The sequence below is a fragment of the Mus caroli genome, unplaced genomic scaffold (assembly GCF_978045245.1).
Source record: "Mus caroli unplaced genomic scaffold, Mus_caroli_1 scaffold_8, whole genome shotgun sequence".
Taxonomy (NCBI): domain Eukaryota; kingdom Metazoa; phylum Chordata; class Mammalia; order Rodentia; family Muridae; genus Mus; species Mus caroli.
In genome coordinates this window covers 65,025,440-65,044,279 of record NW_028227263.1, presented here as the reverse complement: position 1 = coordinate 65,044,279, position 18,840 = coordinate 65,025,440, and the positions used below count along the sequence as shown (strand labels likewise).

Sequence of the window (18,840 nt, the reverse complement as noted above, 5' to 3'; positions counted from 1 at the left end):
TCCAGCAGGTTTACTTAGCTGACATTTGGATTCCTGTTGCATAATCTGAAATAACAGCTTAATGAGTGTGGCTGTAAGAAGCCATCCAACAGGACCGAAGTCCAGTCGTTCTGATAATCACTACTGAAATCTGGGAGGCAGGACCAGGGAAAAGCTGGGAGGCAGGGGGGTGGGAAAGGGAAGATGGCTGTGCTATCGTAGGAGCTGGGTAGACGACATCTGCAGCCAAGTGACTCGCGTCAGAGTAAATCTTATTTTCAATCTCTGCCCTCTTTAAAACTCTGTGGCCACAACCCCCTTGAAGGACATGTCTGCCTTCTCCTCTAGACCTCTAGTTGTACTCTTGAAATAAAGGTGCTTTTTTTCCCCCTCGTGCAACTGAAAGTCTTATAAAATATGAACTTTAGAGTGTCATGTCTTTGCATAGACAATGTGTGAAACTTGTACCTTGGCTGTGCAATTTGAATCAAGTGGCTTGGTGTCTCTGAGCTCCATTTTCTTTTTTAATTTTTAATTTTTGTAACTTGGATGCTTAGACGAAATGCATATGAGTGATCAAGAAAGAACACATCCCTTGTCCCTTGTTCTGTGGAACTCACTCTTCCACAGAAGGCAAGAAAGACCCCACAAGGTCACTGTGGTCACCGTTGTGACCTTGAGGCCAACCTCATGTGTGTGCACCATGCCTTTTTGGGGCCTCCAAGACAAAGCCCGTGAATGGGCAGATGGCCAGGAAATGACGGGCTGATCCCAGAGGCCACTGCTGCCAGGGAGGAAATACAAAGGAGGCTTCTCCTGCCCTCACAGAGTGTCCAGAAACTTCCATCGATTACGTGGGGAAGCCAGTGCCGCCCACATTAGCGGTAGAGAGGACAGAGACTTTGTCTGAGGCCACAGTCTTCTCACATGGCCAGCCCTTGGCAATGGAGAAACAGAGAAGACCAACTAAGAGGTCACTGCTCTGATGCGGCTGATACCTCTGGGAGGAATCTCTTGTGACACAAGCCACCTCCCCCTCTTGTGTGACATTTCAACAGTTTTACCAATTTTGCCAAAAGCTTAGCAGGCAGCATTTGAAGTTGATTGATTATTTTTTCAACCTCCTTAGGCCCCCAGCTGGCTTTACCCTTGAGAGAGTGGCTCCTGGAGACCACGGCGTGACAGACCGACCAACCGGCCTGGGTCGATACTGTGGAGCTCAGTGTTCGCCATTTAATTATTTAAGGCCATGAGGCATTGTTTTCCTCCTGGGGCAAAGCTTTCAAAGCATTTAAAATTCATGGGAGAAGCCAAGGAGTAGCTTTTTTTAGCTCTCTCCCTCGAAGCAAATGATATGTCTTTCAGTCAGGCCTCAATTCCAGTTTTCCAGAATATTCTACCCTTGATAAAGCACTCCTGCTTTAAGGGGGAAAAAAAAGTAAAAAAGAAAACAGAAAGAAAGAAAAGAAAACCAAGCCAAGCAGAGGAAACAGAGCCGCCCTGTGATCCCAGCACTTGAGGCTGAGGCAGAAAGACTGTGGCAAGTTCAAGGCCAGCCTGAGAAATCCAGCAAAACCCTGTGTGGAAAACAGCCAAGCAAAAACAATAACAATGGAACAAAAAAACTCCCAAAAACAAATGGAGAGGAGGAAAATCAAAAGGCCAGAGTGGGAAGGCTGGAGAAGGAAGCTGAGAAAGCCAATGTAGCGCACGGGAACTGCCTTTAAAGTAGTGAAACAGATTCTATCCGAGCCAAAGCAAGAGAGGAGCTCTAACCATCACTGGGAAGTCACTGGGTGCAGGGTGTTGGGTGGGTGCTTACTCCAGATCACAGAAAAGAACCTGGTGACCAGGTGACTGAGGTCACATGATGGTGGGCTCACTGTCCTGAATGAGATGTTAAGGAGCTACTCACACCTAAAGACGATGTATAAACCATTTCCCAATGCAGAGGAGGAAGATGAGGACCCTAGGCATTGAGGAACACCACTGACTAGGGCAGTATTTAATGAGCTGTCCCCAGAAAGGAAATATGGGCAGGTGTCCCGGATGACAGACCTTAGCTGCACACCTGGGAATCTGTAGCTACTGGGGGAGGGGTGGGGGAAGATGGAGGCCACACCTTCCTCTGCCCTCTGAAGACCAGGAAAAGTTGGCCATGCTCAAATGTGTTCATTCCTTTCTACAAGAAGCTATAGACAAAGCTTTTGTCAGCATCATAGGTCACCTACTCCTGCCTTCTGCCCCATGCATACCCTTGGCACAAGTGCTCTCAGGATCCCCTTGCCCCTCAGTAGCTATAGAAAGAGCTCTCTCCTGCCCCTATCCTCACCTCTCAGGCCAAGATTTCTTTTCTTTAGGTCATATATGCCCAAGTTCTTAATCTCTTTTGGGACAAGCAAGGACCCCTTTGGACACCCTCTCAGAAAAGCACAGACATGGCTACAACTCTCTGTTGGGGGAGGGGTCTCAGACTCCACGTTCTCATCACCCCCCGCCCCCACACGGTTCAGGAACCATCACAGAAGGCAGATGGGAAGACTGAAAGAGCTAGAAGTCAAGGAGGGCCAGAGTATAACTGTCTTCTCGACACAAAACCACTGCTGTGGTTGCCTGCACAGGAACCTGTGCACTATCAAGCCAGTCAACAGTCAGGCACAGAGGGGAGGGGTTCCCAAGCCCCCGCCCGTGACTGAGGCACTACTGCCAGGTGACAGCTTCTGTGAGAGGGAGCATCAGTTTTCTTTAAGGGTGTGGCCCCAGGTCGTCTGACTGAGCTCCAGTGGATTGCCCCACGCCCAAGAGCACAGGACCAGCCCAGACTGGACTGGAAGAGGGCTGTAATAACAGTGACAGAGGTGTGAAGCAGGGATGGGTAGAGAGGTGGGGATGGGTTTGTAGAGAGGTGGGGATGGGTTTGGAAAGAGGTGAGAGAGAAACGGGGCCCCGTGAATATGACTAAACTATACTGTATAAACTCTTCAAAGAATTAATAAAAATATTTTAAAACCTTATAAAAGAACCCTTCTCATATGCAAAATACATTTTAGAGATGTGAAAGTAGGAGAGAGCCTACTTAGATAGGGTGTGAAACAAGGAGTTGGGAGACAAGCAAGGGTTAAAGCGGGGACAGGAACTCCACAAGACCAACAGAGTCAACTACCCTGGACCCTTGGGGCTCCCAAAGACTCAACCACCAACTAAAGAGCAAGCCTAGACTAGACCTGAGCCCCCACACATACATAGCAGATGTGCAGCTCAATCAGTCTTTATGTCGGTCCCCCAATAACTGGAGCAGGGGCCGTTCCAGAATCTGTTGCTTGCCCATGGATCCTGTTCCCCTAATTGGGCTGCCTTGTCTGGCCTCAGTCAGGGAGGATACATGAGCCCTGCCCTGCAGTGATGTGTTGAGTGGGTTGATACCCGGAGGGAGCCTCCCCCTCTCAGAGGAGAAAAGGAGACTGGAGGAGGGGCCATGTGAGGGGGGAAGGGCAAGAGTAAGGGGTTATGATCAGGATATAAAGTGAATAAATAAATGAAAGAGAGAGGAGAAAGTGGGTGAATATGATCAAAGTATCTCAGATACTCATGAAGATATCACAACAAAGCCCATAATTTCATACAAATATATGCTAGCAATTAAGAAAATTATTCACACATATTTATCTGATTAGACAAGGAAAAGCTATAATAGAATAAATCAGAATCATAAAGTGGAAGAAACCTGTTGTGGAGCTCTGTCCTCCAGACCCAACACAGCTGTTGCCACCCTAAACTCAGAGCTGCCGCGATTACCCAACAAAATCCTGCCGAGATGGACCACTAATATTCATTCCCTCCTGGAAGAAGGAAGGGGACACTGGGCCTGCCCTCCCAGAGAACATATAAATGGATCTGTGGGTGCTAAAGCCAGAGGGGCTTTCTTCAGTAAGGGTGATGCCAGTAAATTGCCCACTGTCCTGTGGGTGATCCCCACCCATGCTCCTGGAAGTCACCCACACTCATGCTCCTGGAGGTAATGCCAATTAAATTCCTTGGCTCATCAAGCTAGACTTGGGTGGTATTGTCTCTGCAGTCCCTCACTGAGGATCTGAGATGGACAGACATTTTCCCCAGGAAATACACAGAGCCACCATGATCAGATGCCTAGACCCTCTCATTCTGCTTCTCCTCAAAAAAAAAAAAAAAAAAAAAAAAAAAAATCCTTCCACCGTCTGAATCTGAATGACCTTGGGTGCCCACTCACCCAGAACCAAGATTTCACATCGCTTTCTGCCACCCTCTTTATCGTGCCTTCACGCGAAAGCCTAAAGGGTTTTTACTCAGCACCTCCCTGAGCTGATTCACAGAGAACTCACCAACTCTGGAAATTCCCAGGTGGTTCTCACACTCACAAAAGCTCTAGCTCAGGTCCACACACCACCCCAGAGAGAACATATGAGTACCACTGATCACCCGTGACCCAAGGTCCCTGATCTGTGTATTTCCAAGTCTGGGTGGGACTTCCTTTATTCTCCAAGGTCCTCACGGGCTCTCTGAAAACACCGGGATCAGTCAGTACCAGCTGTCCTTGCTCAAATATTCCCCTCCCCTTTCCCCCTTCACTAAACCCAGCTGCCCCTAAGGACAAGCCCCTCCAAACCACAAGCTGCTCTGTCCCTTTATACCAGCATGCAGAGCACAAACGGAGGCAGCTGGTGTCCTTAGCTCGCTCCAACCCTGGTAGGCCAGGCCATCCCAGGCACCTGCTTCTTAGGCACCTGCCTCTAAGTCACTGTCACTGATAGAGAACTTCAGATTCTTCCACCAGTCTTGTAATGTCACCGGCTTCTCAGAAGACCCAAATATGCTGTACCATCCAAATATGCTATACCATCTTCCTTGGCTTCCACACCAGTGCCTTCTTCTGTCCACTCCTTCAATGACTCTTGCCCACAGCCATGTGCTGAGCCCACTTATCTTAACATATGAATTGCCCATCATTCTCCACCTTCTAATGGCCTCCATCCCTCTAGCCCATTCAAATATTGCCAACCCACAGAGTTCTCCAATCCATCAGCCATAGCCTAGCTTCACATTCCTCGTTGGTGAGTCCACACCCATCCATGGTCCATTACTGTTATAATTCTGGAGACCTGATGCAGCCAGTCCACACCCCAGCCACTGGGCAAACTGGGTGGATGAGTTTCACTGTAAATTCGTGTTCTTTGACCTCAAACTGTCATCCTCTGTTGGTTCACAGGCCTGTGTTTCTTTGGTAGCCTTGCCATCCACTCCCAGACAATAATCACTCACTGCCATCTCCTCTATCTTCCCACCCTGTCCTCCACCCTGGCGCTCAAGCTGATGACCCAGCCTCCTACTCGTCAAAGGCAGGAGGCACGGGACTCCAGGATCTTCCCACCACACCCAAGCCTCACAGTGGCCTCCTTTTTAGAGAGAGAGATCTCCCTTGCCTCTCCAAGGCGCATCCCTTCCCTATTGCTCTGAACCAAGCTTCTCATCGCTCCTCTGTCGCCTGCCTTCCCTGGTAGCAACCGCTCTATTCTGCAGCTACACTGACTGGAGCTCCCTCATATCCAAAACCTCCTACCTTTCCCTTCAGCCTCAGCTACCAATTGATTTCTTGCCCTCTTAAGGCCAACTTCAAAACAGAGATCCACCCATCTCCATAACTCTCCTTCGGTGTTTCCCATGTGCCTTCCAGCCCTCCTGGCTCCTAGTCCTGCCTTGACACTGACTTAGGTCTGGTCCAGCAGTGGCTGTGCCACCTCTCTGGTGCTCACTGAGATGTCAAAGTCCTTCTTCTTGCCATGTTTCCCACAATCTGCAACTCTTAAGTTTCTCCTTCCCAGCCAGCTACTCCTCCATCTTTGCTAGCTTCTTCTATCTCACTGCCCAAGAAAGGATGAGTGCTCCAGGCTCATCCCTGTCCTCTTTTTTCCTTTAGCTTCTCTGGTGAGCTCCAGCCCTATAATCAACTGCTTCCTTCTTAGTGGTACCCAAGCTCCTGAAGAGAACATGCAGCTACGGAATCTGGCTTCCACTCTTCCCTCCTAATGGTTCCTCTTCCAGGACCCTTCACCTCTACTAGCAGCATGTATCAACGTCCTTTACTTTCTTTCTCTTCTTGACCCCATATGCCACATGTCATCCCATGAAACTTCTAACAAACCATGTATAGGACCAAGACTTTCCTACGTGACCATTGAACCTCAGCAATTCACTCTGACCTACAGAGTCACCCTGCCTCAACTTTCCCTTCATTCTCCACAGAGTGCAACTGCTATTGTCTGGGAACTAGTAAGGATCTTGTCACAGCCCTTCTGGTGGGGCAAACAGGGATATTGATTGGATGACTGAATGGATGGATGGATAGATGGATAGATGGGTGGGTGGGGGGTGGATGGATGGACAGGTGGATGGATAGATGGGTGGGTGGGGGATGAATGGATGGATGGATGGATGGATGGATAGATGGGAGGACAATCTGCAAGAGTCATTTCTCTTCTTCCTTCAGGTGAGTTCAGGTGAGTTTCAGGGATTAAACTCAGGTTGTCAGACTGGCCATCCAGCGCCTTCATCTCCTTTTCTTCAGTCTCGTCACTCCTGGGTCCCTGCCATTTTCCACAGTCACACCTGATTTGGACCTGGCCTACTTCTTTCTCCAGCCCCAGCCTGGGCTCTTTTCTTTCCCTGCCTAGATCCTGCCATGATGGTCTGATGTCTGTTTTTCAAGCATCCAGAATAGCTCTCTCCACTCTTGGTCTGTGAACCTGCTTCTCTTTCTACCCAGGACACTTTGCTTGCTACCTCACATGCAGTGGCTGCTTCAGGGGCGCATCTCCTACGCATTGTTCTGAAGTTGGTCAGCCTTCAAGTCTTTCCCCCTGGGGGTCAACTTGCAGAGATTTTGCTGGTGGATTCATTTATAGGATTTATTTGGGGGTGAGGGGCTGCTCACAAGAGCAAGCAAAGTCTGTCTCACTCCCTAAAACACAAATTCCAGATAGATAGAAGTCATATTTGTTTTACATACCACTGTTTCCGTGTTGAAATAGTATTCTGGACATGGTAGATTAAAACACATTAAGATTTTATCTTCATCTATCTCCTTTTTTTTTTTTTTGATGTGATATTAGAAAACATAATTACCAAGATGGCCATAATGTTTCTATTAGACGGTACTGGCTTGGTTAGCAGGGGTGCTATCATTCCAGATTATGGCACTGGGGACACAGCTTCAAATGGTAATGAAACGTTTGATGTGATGAACATTGCAGAGGGACACAGAGTATGGCAGGGAACAGAGAGGACGGGAAGGTTGGGCTAGGTGAAACATACTGGAAACGTCAAATTAATGAGGCTGGAGTCATGAGTCATCACTGCTTGTCCAGATGCCGCCCAAGCAGCTCATGTCAAGAACCCACATGAATGCAGATTTGAAGGCCATCATCGGTGGGACAGAGGATGTCTCAACACGGTCGACCAGGCCACTGTGGATGTCATACGACCTAGATAGTTCTGTCTGCTCACAACTCAACACTCCCCATCCCCACTCTCTCTCCCAGGCCCAAGAACTGGCATTGCTGGAAGAAACAGGGGTTTGTTAAAGTATTGTTTCTCTGTTGTCTGAGTGGGCTGAGGGATAGCAACGTGGGGAAACCACTAGTCCATCTTCCATGGGCCACACGCGAAGTCACATATGGTAGGGAGGCAGCAGACACATCACAGCCACCCCCACACCGTTTCCCGTCTCGGCTAACCCTTCAGGTCTGTGCACTGACGTTCACTCCCTCTAGGAGATTATCCGCTCCTGTGGAGCAAGGAAAGCCACTTCTCACAGAGGTTAATAAACTTACAGATCTCATTACTCAGAGAGGTCATGCTGGGGAGAATCTTAATGCATTTTTTTTAAAAAGAGAAAGTCTGGGAGAATATTAAGGGGACAATGCTACTGTGTGGTACAAGGGCGGAGAGGTGAGCCATAGAATGAAGCCCCTTGCTCACATGGGGTCCCCTACCTATGGATGGCAAGACTCTCAGAATCTGCTCAGAGTGAGTGGCCACTGTCACTGACCATGGAACCCAGGGCTACTTGCCTCTGCTCCCACACCTAGATCTCTTGAAATGTTGGCAAGTTGCTTCGCTGTAGCCACCTTTAAAATAAGCTTCTTGATTCTTCAAGAGACATCTGAAGGCTGGTGATAACTCTGTATTTACTTCAGCTAATTCTCTGCCCCAATCCACCACAGCAGCTGGCCAGCTCGTTCCCTTTCTTCTTGATCTAGCCCCTAGCTCCTAGATAATCCTTGGTTTACACTGAAAGGGAACAGTCATCAGGTCTCCCCCTCCCTCCCTCCCTCCTATCTCATCCCACTGAGTACCCTCTAGCCTCAAACACACTGTGTGTCACCTGTTGAATGGCTCAGACGGTCAGGGAGTGGTTAGTCCTTCTGTCAGAGTGAGGCCTGACCTGGGCAGTGTGTTGGTTTAGACAGAAGATGGCTGTGGAAGACAAGGGTGGAAGGCAGACATGTGTGATCCTCGGACTTCAGTCTGCAGCAGTGAGGGAAGAGCTTCCATTTTGTAGGAAAGAATGACCGTCTTAGGGAAATTATTTTAGAGCCCATGATGGAAGGTGCATAGAGAGTTAAGGGGTTAGGAAGAAAGGCCTTACATATCGGTTCTCAGCCTTCCTACTGCTGCGACCCTTTAATACAGTTCCAGGTGTTGTGGTGAGCCCCACCCCCATATGCTACTTCATAACTATAATTTTGTTACTGCTATGAATTGTAAATATCCATTTTTCCATAGTTTGAGGTGACCCCTAAGAACCGCTGAGAACCGCTGCCTTAATGAAAGAGCCACAGTCCAGGCAAGAAATGAAGGAAGCAGAAAGAGAAGAGGGCAGATGTGGTGTAGATGATGTCGTGTGAGTCTGGGAATGGAGCCAAGGCCTCCTCCAGGAGTGCACAACAGACCTGCGCGTGGGAATCTCCCTGGGGTTGGGCGGGGTCTTCCTTATGTGCTTGCTTAGCTTGGGCACACGTAAGCTCATTGGATGAGATGGTGGGGTTTGCGCTCATTTCATTCTTGAAGGCGTCCTCACTGTCACAGTTGAATCTGAGAGATTCAGCAACCTGTCCCAGCTCTTACCCAGGAAGGGGCTGGGGATTGGCACACTTCAGCTCCACTGACAACCTTGCAGGACAAACTGGCCAGCTGGGGAGACCGTCCACCTGGAGGAGGCCAAGACCACTTCACACCACATGAGCTAAGTACACCTTGACGGCACCTTCGCCAACAGCTTCTCGTCCTGCCGCTTGGAACAATCCTGGAGCAGGCTGCATCCTTCCCCCTCCCGCCTCCCCCCAGGACCTTCTCAGTTACTCTTCTCTCCCAGGACAACAAAAGTCAAAGCAACTCTCTTTTCTCCACTTATCTGAACAACTCCAATTAAACACTTTCCCAATTAAAGATCTCAGAAGGGCTCCGAAGCAGGGTTCCTCACTAATTGGGTCCCTATGGACTGCCCTACCCCATGACCCAGACAGGATACCTCAGAGCTACCAAGGGGCTGGCTGGGCTCAGCTCCTCTCTCATGGGATGCAGACTCACACTTCCAGGAAGGGCAAACAGCAGCGCCTGCCTGAGCCCGTCTCCCAGCAGAGAGGGAAGCGAGCTCCTTCAGCCAGGAGGCACTCAGGTACCACAGGGTTTCCTCAGCCAGAGAGTCCATGTTCTCTCATTCTCTGAGGAATAAGAAGAAGACTATCAGGTTTGTGAATAAAAATGTTGTTGAAAAAAAAAATCTCTTTAGTCTTTGACAAATGTCTAAATGTGTTCCCCACAAGAGTATTTTTATTCTAACAAGCTAATTTGAAATATAATTTAAATAATTTCTACCAGAATGATACCATATGACTAACAGCACCTCGGTGGCAGAAGATCTGGAGACTTCATAGTGCTTTCAAAGAGGCTCCCATCCTGCCTCGTCCCACACAGAACACACCTCGCTCGCTTGGAGACGCATGCATAATGCCAACTTTCACCTCCAAACTTATAAATATGCCTGGGAGTGCCCGCACCCAACACCTAGAAGATGCAGGAACACAGCAGAGCAGCGCTTACGAGGCCAGGGAGTCAAAAACAACACATGGCGCTTTCTGCTCCAGCTCCTCACTCACCGCACATCTCTCTGTTCAATCCATTAAGCAAAATGTAACTCTGAAGCCTGTGAGGTCAGGGACCGAGCCCCAGGAACTCAGCACCCTTTTCTCCATTGCAAACACTGTGTGGTGCTCTTTGCTTTACATTTGACAAAGCAGAAGGAAGTTCTCTTCTTGTCAAATGATAAGTTTCTGTGCCCACCCGACTAGCCAAGGAGAAGTCGTCCTCTGGAAGTTGGAAATGGTCCAGGCTGAGGAGACACTGTTGAATTTACCTGTTTACTCTTGTGTACGCATGTGTGTTCTATGATACTGGAGATAGTACCCTGGGATGTGGAGATGGTACCCTGGCCTTGAGCATCCTTGGCGAGTATTCTATCACTGCGCTACATCCCAGCCCTGGGGCTTGTTTTTTATGTTTAAAAAATTGTCTTATACCTAAAGCAAGGAATATAATGTCCTCCTGCATGTACATCCTGTCAGTCCTCTCCTCAGGGGAATTTTCTTTGAAGAGAGAGGAAGGACAACGGTCCTTTGAAGCACAAAGAGGATTTCTAAATGGGACACAGGTGTTTTTGCTCCCAAAGAACTATCCTGTCTGAGTCTTCAAGCAGAATTGCTTTGCCCCATATATCTAAATGAGGAAGAACAGTGAGTGGGTCTCCGTCCACCACCCACCCTTAGCAACAATGACAGACACATCCTTAATGTTCTCTCCACGGTTCACTAAGAAGCAGTGACTCACCCAAAATTACACAGGCTCCCCAAATTACTCAACGCTAATTGTGATCTTGGGCTCTTCTGCCATTCTTTTTTTCCCTGGTAATTCATTTAAAGCCAACAACTGCCTTAAGGAACTGTTGGAAAGACATTTTAAAAATACTCTGCCTTGCTCTTAGCAGGTTTACAAAAAAAAATTTATCAGATTTGGCAAAATGACAAGTTAGAATTAGGTGTAGATTTAAATGATGGCGTATTTTTATAATTATTGGCAGAAGAAGATGTCCACTCAAAGACTTTTTTTTTTTTTTTGGTTGTAAAAGTTATGTTAGAAAACAGATATGCAGAATGATTTCATCTTGTTAAAAATATATTTCCCTTTGTAGATGTACATCTAGACACATCGTCACATACACAGGAAGAGCCTGCAGAGGCTGGTAACCAGCTGCTGGCGAAGGTTATCCCTGAGACGTGGGATGTAAAGTCGTTTTTGCTTCCTTCTTCACTCTTACTCCTTGGTACGAACATACAATATCTTTATAATTAGAACAAGAAGCAGAGCTATCTTCATTTTGTTGACAAACAAGAACAAAAAACAAATAGTAGACGAGAACGGGTGGGGGGAGCACAAGGACCACGAGGATGGGGCTGTAGAACTGTCAGCGGCTGTGGAGGTGGCCCGTGGGACAGGGCTGCTGCAGGGGCAATAAGGACCTGAGTTCAGATCCCAAGACCCACAGAAAAGCTGGATGTAGTGACGTGTCTACAGTGTGCCTGGGGAGATGGGTGGATCCCAGGGGTCCACTGGCCAACCAAGCTAACTGCAGTGGTGAGGTCTGGATTTAGTAAGACACTGTCTCAAACCACAAGAGACAGACAGACACACACACACACACAGACTGAGCTAGGAAGAACACAATGAATGAGCTCTGGGGCGAGGGTGCCAAGAGTGACCACACATTTGACTGAGGCATTACAGAAGAGCATGGTAATGTCCACACCACTGAGCCCTCAGCAAAGCAAATCATCTCTCTGCTCCAAGCCCTTCTGCAGGGGACTGTGCACAGCTACAGATGGGACCTCGACTTAGTCCTAATTACCCTCAAGGTTAAGAACGGCAAGAGGCTTCCAGCATGCATGATGGTGTTTCCCAAAATAGAAGTGACTCCAGACACTTGGTCCAGCCCCTGCTACCTGCTGACTCTTCACCTCTTCACCACTCTTCCTCTCGCCTTGCTCGACCCCTTGGCCTTCTTCACTGATTGATAACATGCTGGGCATGCCCCTGTCTCAGAGCCTTTGCACTTGCTGTCGACTCCATCAAGAATACTCGTCCCTCTGCTCCCTCTGGGGCTTGCTTTGCTTCTGTTGGGTCTGTAAGCCCCCTTCTCAACGAGGCCTTCCTGGTTATTTAGAATCTCTTCTGCCACAGCATCTTTGAACCCATTCCCTTACTTTTGAGGGTGTCTAATAAGCTGGATTTTATAAATAAAACAAAAACAATCCAAAGAGTATTTGTCCATACCTGATTACTTATTTGGCTGATATCTATGCATTTGGCATCTAGTTCCTTCCAAACTCTCTGCCTTTTCCCAATACAGATACTGAAGGAGATTGCTATTTAAATGAACTGGAGTAATCCTAAATGCCGAGAGTCTTTTGGTACCTCTCCAGCAAGACATAGTCCCCAATTTCCCCAAATGTATGGACCCCCCCCATCACCTTTATACCCTTCAAACCATAACATTTTGTTTACTCTCACAGCAGTTAAGCACAAAGCAAGCACCAGCATATGTGGCTTGTCTCCTTTTTAATATATATAAACCCCCACAAAAGCAGGAATTAACTTGTGGCTCTGCTCATCTCTGGGTCCCCAACAGCACTGGACAGATGTCTCACAGATGAAGGGTTCAAACTAAGCTTAGTGAAGTTGAACAACAACAAACAAACAAAAAAACAAAAAACCAAACAAAACATTGGGCCAGGAGAAAGCAAGCTTATTTTAAAGCATCTTTAAATTTAGTTTTATGCGATGGATGTTTTGTCCGCATGTGCATCTACACACCAGTGTGTGCCTGGTGCCCACGGGGGCTAGAAGAGGCCAGTTGATCCCCCAGGGCTGACGAATGTGAGCCACCATGTGGGCACTAGGAATTAAACCTGTGTTCTCTGGAAGAGCAGCCAGGGCCCTTAACCAGTGAGCTGACTCTCCAGCCCCTGACGGACTCTATGGTAACTCAGAACCCAACGTAAAGGCCCATAACTCTTCAAAGAGCACAGTGTGGTTCCGAGGTGGGAAAGCACATCAGAAGAAAGTTAAGCAGTATAGATCACAGATGAGAGGCAGCCAGCCGGATCCGGTGACATGGCATCCGTCCACTGCGAGTAACCCGTGGCTGAACAAAGCAAGCAAGTGGGAAATGCAGGCAGCCAGTGAAACAGTAGATCTTATTTGTGAACACTGACAAAAATCAGCTAAAGTCGCAACAGCCGACAGGCTGCCTTTTCTGTTGGCCTTTTATAGATGGTAAGATGATTTATAGATCGGTGACAACACCTGGCCTGAAAAATTAACTCACATCACAATAAAAACCAAATGGCTCACTTTAGCATTAAAACAAAACTGCATCCAAACCCTCCCTCTCTCTTGGCCCCTGTGACTCCCCACTTAAGGAAATCATATAGAAGGTCCAAACACCATCACCCTTTTCCTCCTGGCATCTGAGCAAGGCTCCCACCGTGCAGATAGTAACCCAATCAGAAAATATGTATGGCAGGCCTATGAGGCCAGTGCCACGAGTTGGGGTGCAATGGTGAAAAGGTGGGTCCCATCTTCCTGGAATAGTTAAGGATGATGGAGTATAAATGAGTCAACAAAGCCCAGGTAATGACAGCTGTGCTATGGCAAGGGCCTGCAGGCTACACAGGCAGGCCTCTGAGAGTCCTGGGAAGCAGTCCTCTGGGGGTGGTGGCCGGAAAGACTGATCCTGATGTCAGTGTACAAAGGAAGGCAGAAGATGTCTGCAAAGCCAAGGTACAAGGATTTCAGGCATCCAAAGGCCCCAGGAATATGGATTAACACATTCCCAGCACTGCAGAGAATTCTATCAGATAGTGCTAAGCTAGGATGTGCTCCTGGACTGATGTAGAAAGTGGTCCTTAGGAAAGGTGGGAAGAGGTAGATGGAGGGGTCCTCCATAAAAGAGGCCAGGAATCTTCAGAATGTGGTAGGTGGCCCTGCAGAGTGACTGGTGACACTGGAGATAAGGTAGAAGCCCGAGCCTTTGTCCCATGAAGAGTGTTGAGACAGGAGAGTGACAAGATCTGATTTGCAACCTTAAAAGCTAGTCACTTGGCTCCTAGGAAAAGACTAGACTGGCAGGAACCCGGTGTGGAAGCTGGGGGTGGGTTGAAAAGTTTCTTCTTCCAAGAGGAAGGCAGTGATGGGCAGGACTAGAACCAGCACTGTGGTTACTGTGTGGAGTGAGCATGCTCCAGACCTATTTGAGAAGTAGAACTCACAGGGCCAATGGCAGCCTAGATATGGGACTGGGGAGGTGGGAGGGGGTGGAGGCGGGTAGGGAGGTGGGGAGAACCAGGGATGACTCTTGGCAAATTATCAGAAAGGCAGTGGGGCCACTGACTGGGTGGGATGACAGAGGGAAAGTGAACTCCAGCAGCAACAGCAAGAACCCCAAAGACGGACGGACTAGAAGCACAGGCCTTTCTCAGAAATAAAAATGTAGGGTTGATGATATATAGGCAGTGATGTTTAAAGCCCTGTGGGTGATGAGGGTAAGTTGAGGAATTGGATAACATGACCTGGAAAAAGAGTGGTGACCCAGAAAGGGGACCAGAAGCAGCTCCTGAGCATAGCCACCAGTGGGAGTCAGAGCCTCAGAACCAAGGGAAAGGAAAGGCAGATGGGTGTGATGTCAGAGGAGCTGAAAGGGGCTAAGAGGGGTGCTTGCAAGGAGGAGGGCAGGCCTCCAGTGAGGAACACTGAGGAGGGGTGGGAGAAGAGAGGGGCTGGCATCTAGAAGCTACTATGCTGGGTTGAAGGCAGAGGCCAGACTAGAGTATGGAGGACAAATGCACTATCTGTGAGATGTTGTCAGAGGGACAAGGAGATGGACTAGAAGCAGGACAGGTATGCAGGATCAGGAAGCGGAACAGCCACTAGCTACATGCTGCTACTCAAGTCACACCCTGAGTCACAGTAGGTGCATTAAAGTGCCCCATAGCCTCAAGTGGCTGATAACTGACCTTAAGGCTACAGCACATTCCCAGTGCTGCAGAGAGTTCTATGGGACAGTGCCGAGCTAGAGTGTGCTTCTGTCCTGATGCTGAGGGGAAGGTGAGAAAGTAAGAAAGTAATCTTCCCAGAAGGTGAAAGGGTCTGGGCAGAGTCTACATCAGTAGAGAGCTGTCAGGCCATCAGCAAACAGGCAGGAAAGAGTGACGGCTACTACATCCAACTTTGGCTACTTTGTGGGTTCTTCTTTCTTCCATTCTTTTTCCACCTTTCAACCTCCTAACACTAGATAGGAGAGAAAAAAGGATGGAGGGGAAAGGGGGTAACATTATTGTTAGACTACTTCCTGATGGTTAGGGACATCAAGTTCCTTGGGGGCAAGTTTGATCTTCACCACCAACATATCTAATTTCCTCTTGATGTTTCTTCTTTGCACATGACTACTTAACAACCTGCTACCAACCAACAACCCACACCCTCTTGGGGCTCTAGCATTTACACCCTCTGAAAAGTCCCCAAAATGCCAAATGTCAGACAATCGCAGAGACTATCTACTGCTGGCAAAATCACACCCCTGCCAGAGCATGAGGCAAATCACAGTCAGCTGCTGTGGACAATCTGAAGGAGCCCTGTATCCCACACCTGGGATTAAAACGAAAACATTCTTACAATATTTCTGTGTTTTGTCAAGAAACCAAAATTCTTACTATAAGCTACATTCTTGCTGTAGGAAGGGCAGGAAGATGGAGGGAGAGGTTCCTTTGGTCTGTGACTGCCACTTGGTCCAAGGAAGAGGAGACAGGAGCATGGACAGAAAGGGCGAGCAACATCTGAAAGGAGCCAGTTGAAAACAGCTGCCTCGGGGAGGGAACAGGAGCAAACACTGGCGATAGCACATACTTAATGCAGAACACTTCGCAGAAGGAAAAGGGCAGTAGACACCTGAGGGGGATAGAGCCTCACCAGAGAAAGGAAACTACTCAAGCAGCTGGTTTTTATTTCCTTAAACCCTTGTCTCATCTGTCTACACTGCAGAGCCCTGAGGAGGTCTGACAAAACTCTAGCCAGGTCTGCCACAGGCTGCTTCTTGTTGGTGCTTCCCTCCCATGCTCAGAAAGGATGGCAGTGGTTCTATCTTTTTTTAAAATGGCTTCCTCCATCCACCTCCTCCGTCTAAACTACTTATCCAGCCTTTAGCCCCATCTCAGTTTATAACCATGGCTTGTACAGTCACATAAACTACAGAAGAAAACATATGGTAAAATGGCAGGTAAGAGCTACAAATCAGCCATTAGCTACAAGAAGTGAGTAATACCCATTTATTGAGTGATGTTAAAATGACATGAAAGACATGTGCTGCGTTTAAACAAAATGCCCAAGCTACTCCTCCCTGCTTTTACACAAACAAAAATTATTTTCTGGAATTTTCTTTGAGGTTTTTTGAGTAAATGTTTTCATTCCCACAGACCTATTTTAACCCCAGAGTTTCAGTATTTGTTTCTGATTTGCAAGTGGGCTCACTGGTTTTGCGTCACCTGAGGGGGAGGGGCAGAGGAAGAGTTAAAATCACCAGGTCCTTTTACCTTCCACCTTGAGACCTACTGTGTGTTAACTCCTTCCCAAAGCTTTTGTTTTTAACTATGAAACCTGAGAGTCTCAAAGATTCCTTCTGCTCAAAGATGAGTTCTTTCATATCTGCTGAGAGATGGCTGAAAATGTTACAAAACTCTGCCTTCTGGGTAGGATGACTGTCTATCTCTGGCCTCCCAGTCGTCCAACACAAGTCTCTTGGATAGGCATCAATATTCCTAAGCAAACTTCCGATGGGCCCTCTGTCCCCCTTGTTCCATCTTGGCGTCCACAGCCATCTGCTCTCCTACCCGGAGCTCTACCTTGCTTGCCTCTGTTCCCTCCAAAACTCTTACCAGCTCCACGGAGAAAGCCACTCCTGAGGCTTGTCTGGAGCTAAGCACAGTAAAGCCACTGCCCCATAGGGGCTGGTGGGGCCACCAGGGCATCATGACTCTTCCCATGGCACCCATCCCCAAAGGGAAGCTAGTTCTCTAGACCACCTACACAGCAGAGGCCCCTGAGCCCCATGAAAGGCTGTTTGAAGAGCACTGGGCTCAGCAGCAGAGGACAGACCTCTGGTGTCCTTAACCATCCTCATGGCCAGTCTGGCAGTGGCCTAGCTTCTGCCCGTGAGCACACACTGAGTATTCCACTTTTACAAATGTATCAGCTGTTCAAGCTGGGAGAAGTCTCCCAACTAAACCGGCCTCAGTTTCCTCTTGTGGAGGAGCAAGCACACAAACCATTCCTCGCATAGAGACTGAAACACCATGAGTGTGCGCTCACATCGGCGAGCAGATGTAAAGAGTTACCGTGTTATTAGCACAGTGGCTCCTGACTCACAGCGCCTACTGCTCAGAGAGACGCCGAAGAGAAATCAATCCTGCTTTTAAAATTACTTTATATACTCAGGAGCATTAGTCACTTCAACTGAGTGCTCCAACTTCCCTCCCAAGCATCTGGAGCCTCACCTAGGTGCCTAACAGATTGTCGCCGTTCTCAGCCATCTCAACGCTGCCTACAAGTCCACTATTCCTACGCTGAAGGGTTATTATTGGGTGTGTTTCCTTTCCAGGAAAACTTCGATTTCCATGTCGCTGGCTGTAAATGCAGCCGTGAAGAACGGCAAACTGCTTTTCACACTCACAAACCCAGGCCCTGGAGTTGCTCGCGCTAGGGGCAAGGAGACCGCGGAATGGCCGAGGCGCCGAGACCAGCCCGGGTGCGGGTCCCCGCCAGGTGTCTCCGCGCCCGGCTGGCTGAGACGGGAAGGGCCGTGGGCTCCAGGCGCAAAGTCCGCGCCCAGGCCGGGGGCGCCCCGAGCTCCCGCCGCAGCACGCGACCGGCGGCCCGTAGCCCCTCGCGGGCGCTCCGCGAGCTCACTCACCCCATCTCCGGCGCTGCTCGTGCGGCCGCTCCGACGGGGCCCCTGGCGTTCGCTCTCCGCCCGCTCGGCAGCTGCTCCCCGCGCGGCACATGCGGCGGCCCGAGTGCGCCCGGCTCAGCCCCGGCGCCGTTCCATTCCGCCGGCTGCGCGGCTGCTCTGCCGGTGTCGGGGCCGCCGCCAGGCGCGGGCGGGCGGGAGGGCGGGGGCTGGGCGGCCGGGGGCTGGGCGGCCGCGCTCGGGCGGAGCCGCCGGTCCCTCCCGCCCGCTCCTTACGTAACCTCGTGGCCCCCGGGCCGCCGCCGCCCGCCTGGAGCTGGGGGCGCGGCAGCGTGTGCAGCGTCCCCCGCGCTGCCGCGCAGTCGCCGCTTCTTCCAGCAACCCCCTCCTCTCCTGTGTCGACCCCGCACCCGCGCGCCCTGCCAGGCTTGGCGCCGTGCCTCGGGCGGGATGTCCCACCTGCTGGACTTGAAGTCGCAGCTGGCAGGGACTTTTTGGCCACCTTTAGTTTGCAGATGAGGGAACCGAAGCCCCCCAGGGAGGAAAAATGATGTGACCAAGGTCACAGACTCAGATTAGAGCTCAGGTCTCCAGAGTCTGAGATGGGCAGGACCACGACTTGCTCCCCACCCCACTTAATGCCCACCTTCGTCTTCCTGCCCACCTGTCTGGCTGAGTGGCCTTAAAATCCTGGAGGGTAAGATGGCAAGGAGGATTCTGTAGCCCAAAGCAGGTGCCCTAAACTCTTCCCTGGGTAA

General features: G+C 49.5%; 1 protein-coding gene across 2 annotated transcripts in view; it reads right to left on the bottom strand.

The window, feature by feature from the left end:
- The window catches only part of Homer2 (homer scaffold protein 2), a 102,433-nt gene extending 84,167 nt beyond the window's left edge, over positions 1–18,266 (bottom strand). For both annotated transcript variants that reach the window (XM_029480084.2, XM_021167674.3), the window contains exon 1: positions 18,086–18,266. In XM_029480084.2, coding sequence (XP_029335944.1) covers positions 18,086–18,090 — 5 coding nt within the window. In that variant the 5' untranslated portion in view covers positions 18,091–18,266. The remainder of the gene's footprint in view (positions 1–18,085) is intronic.
- Between the last annotated feature and the right edge of the window lie 574 nt (positions 18,267–18,840).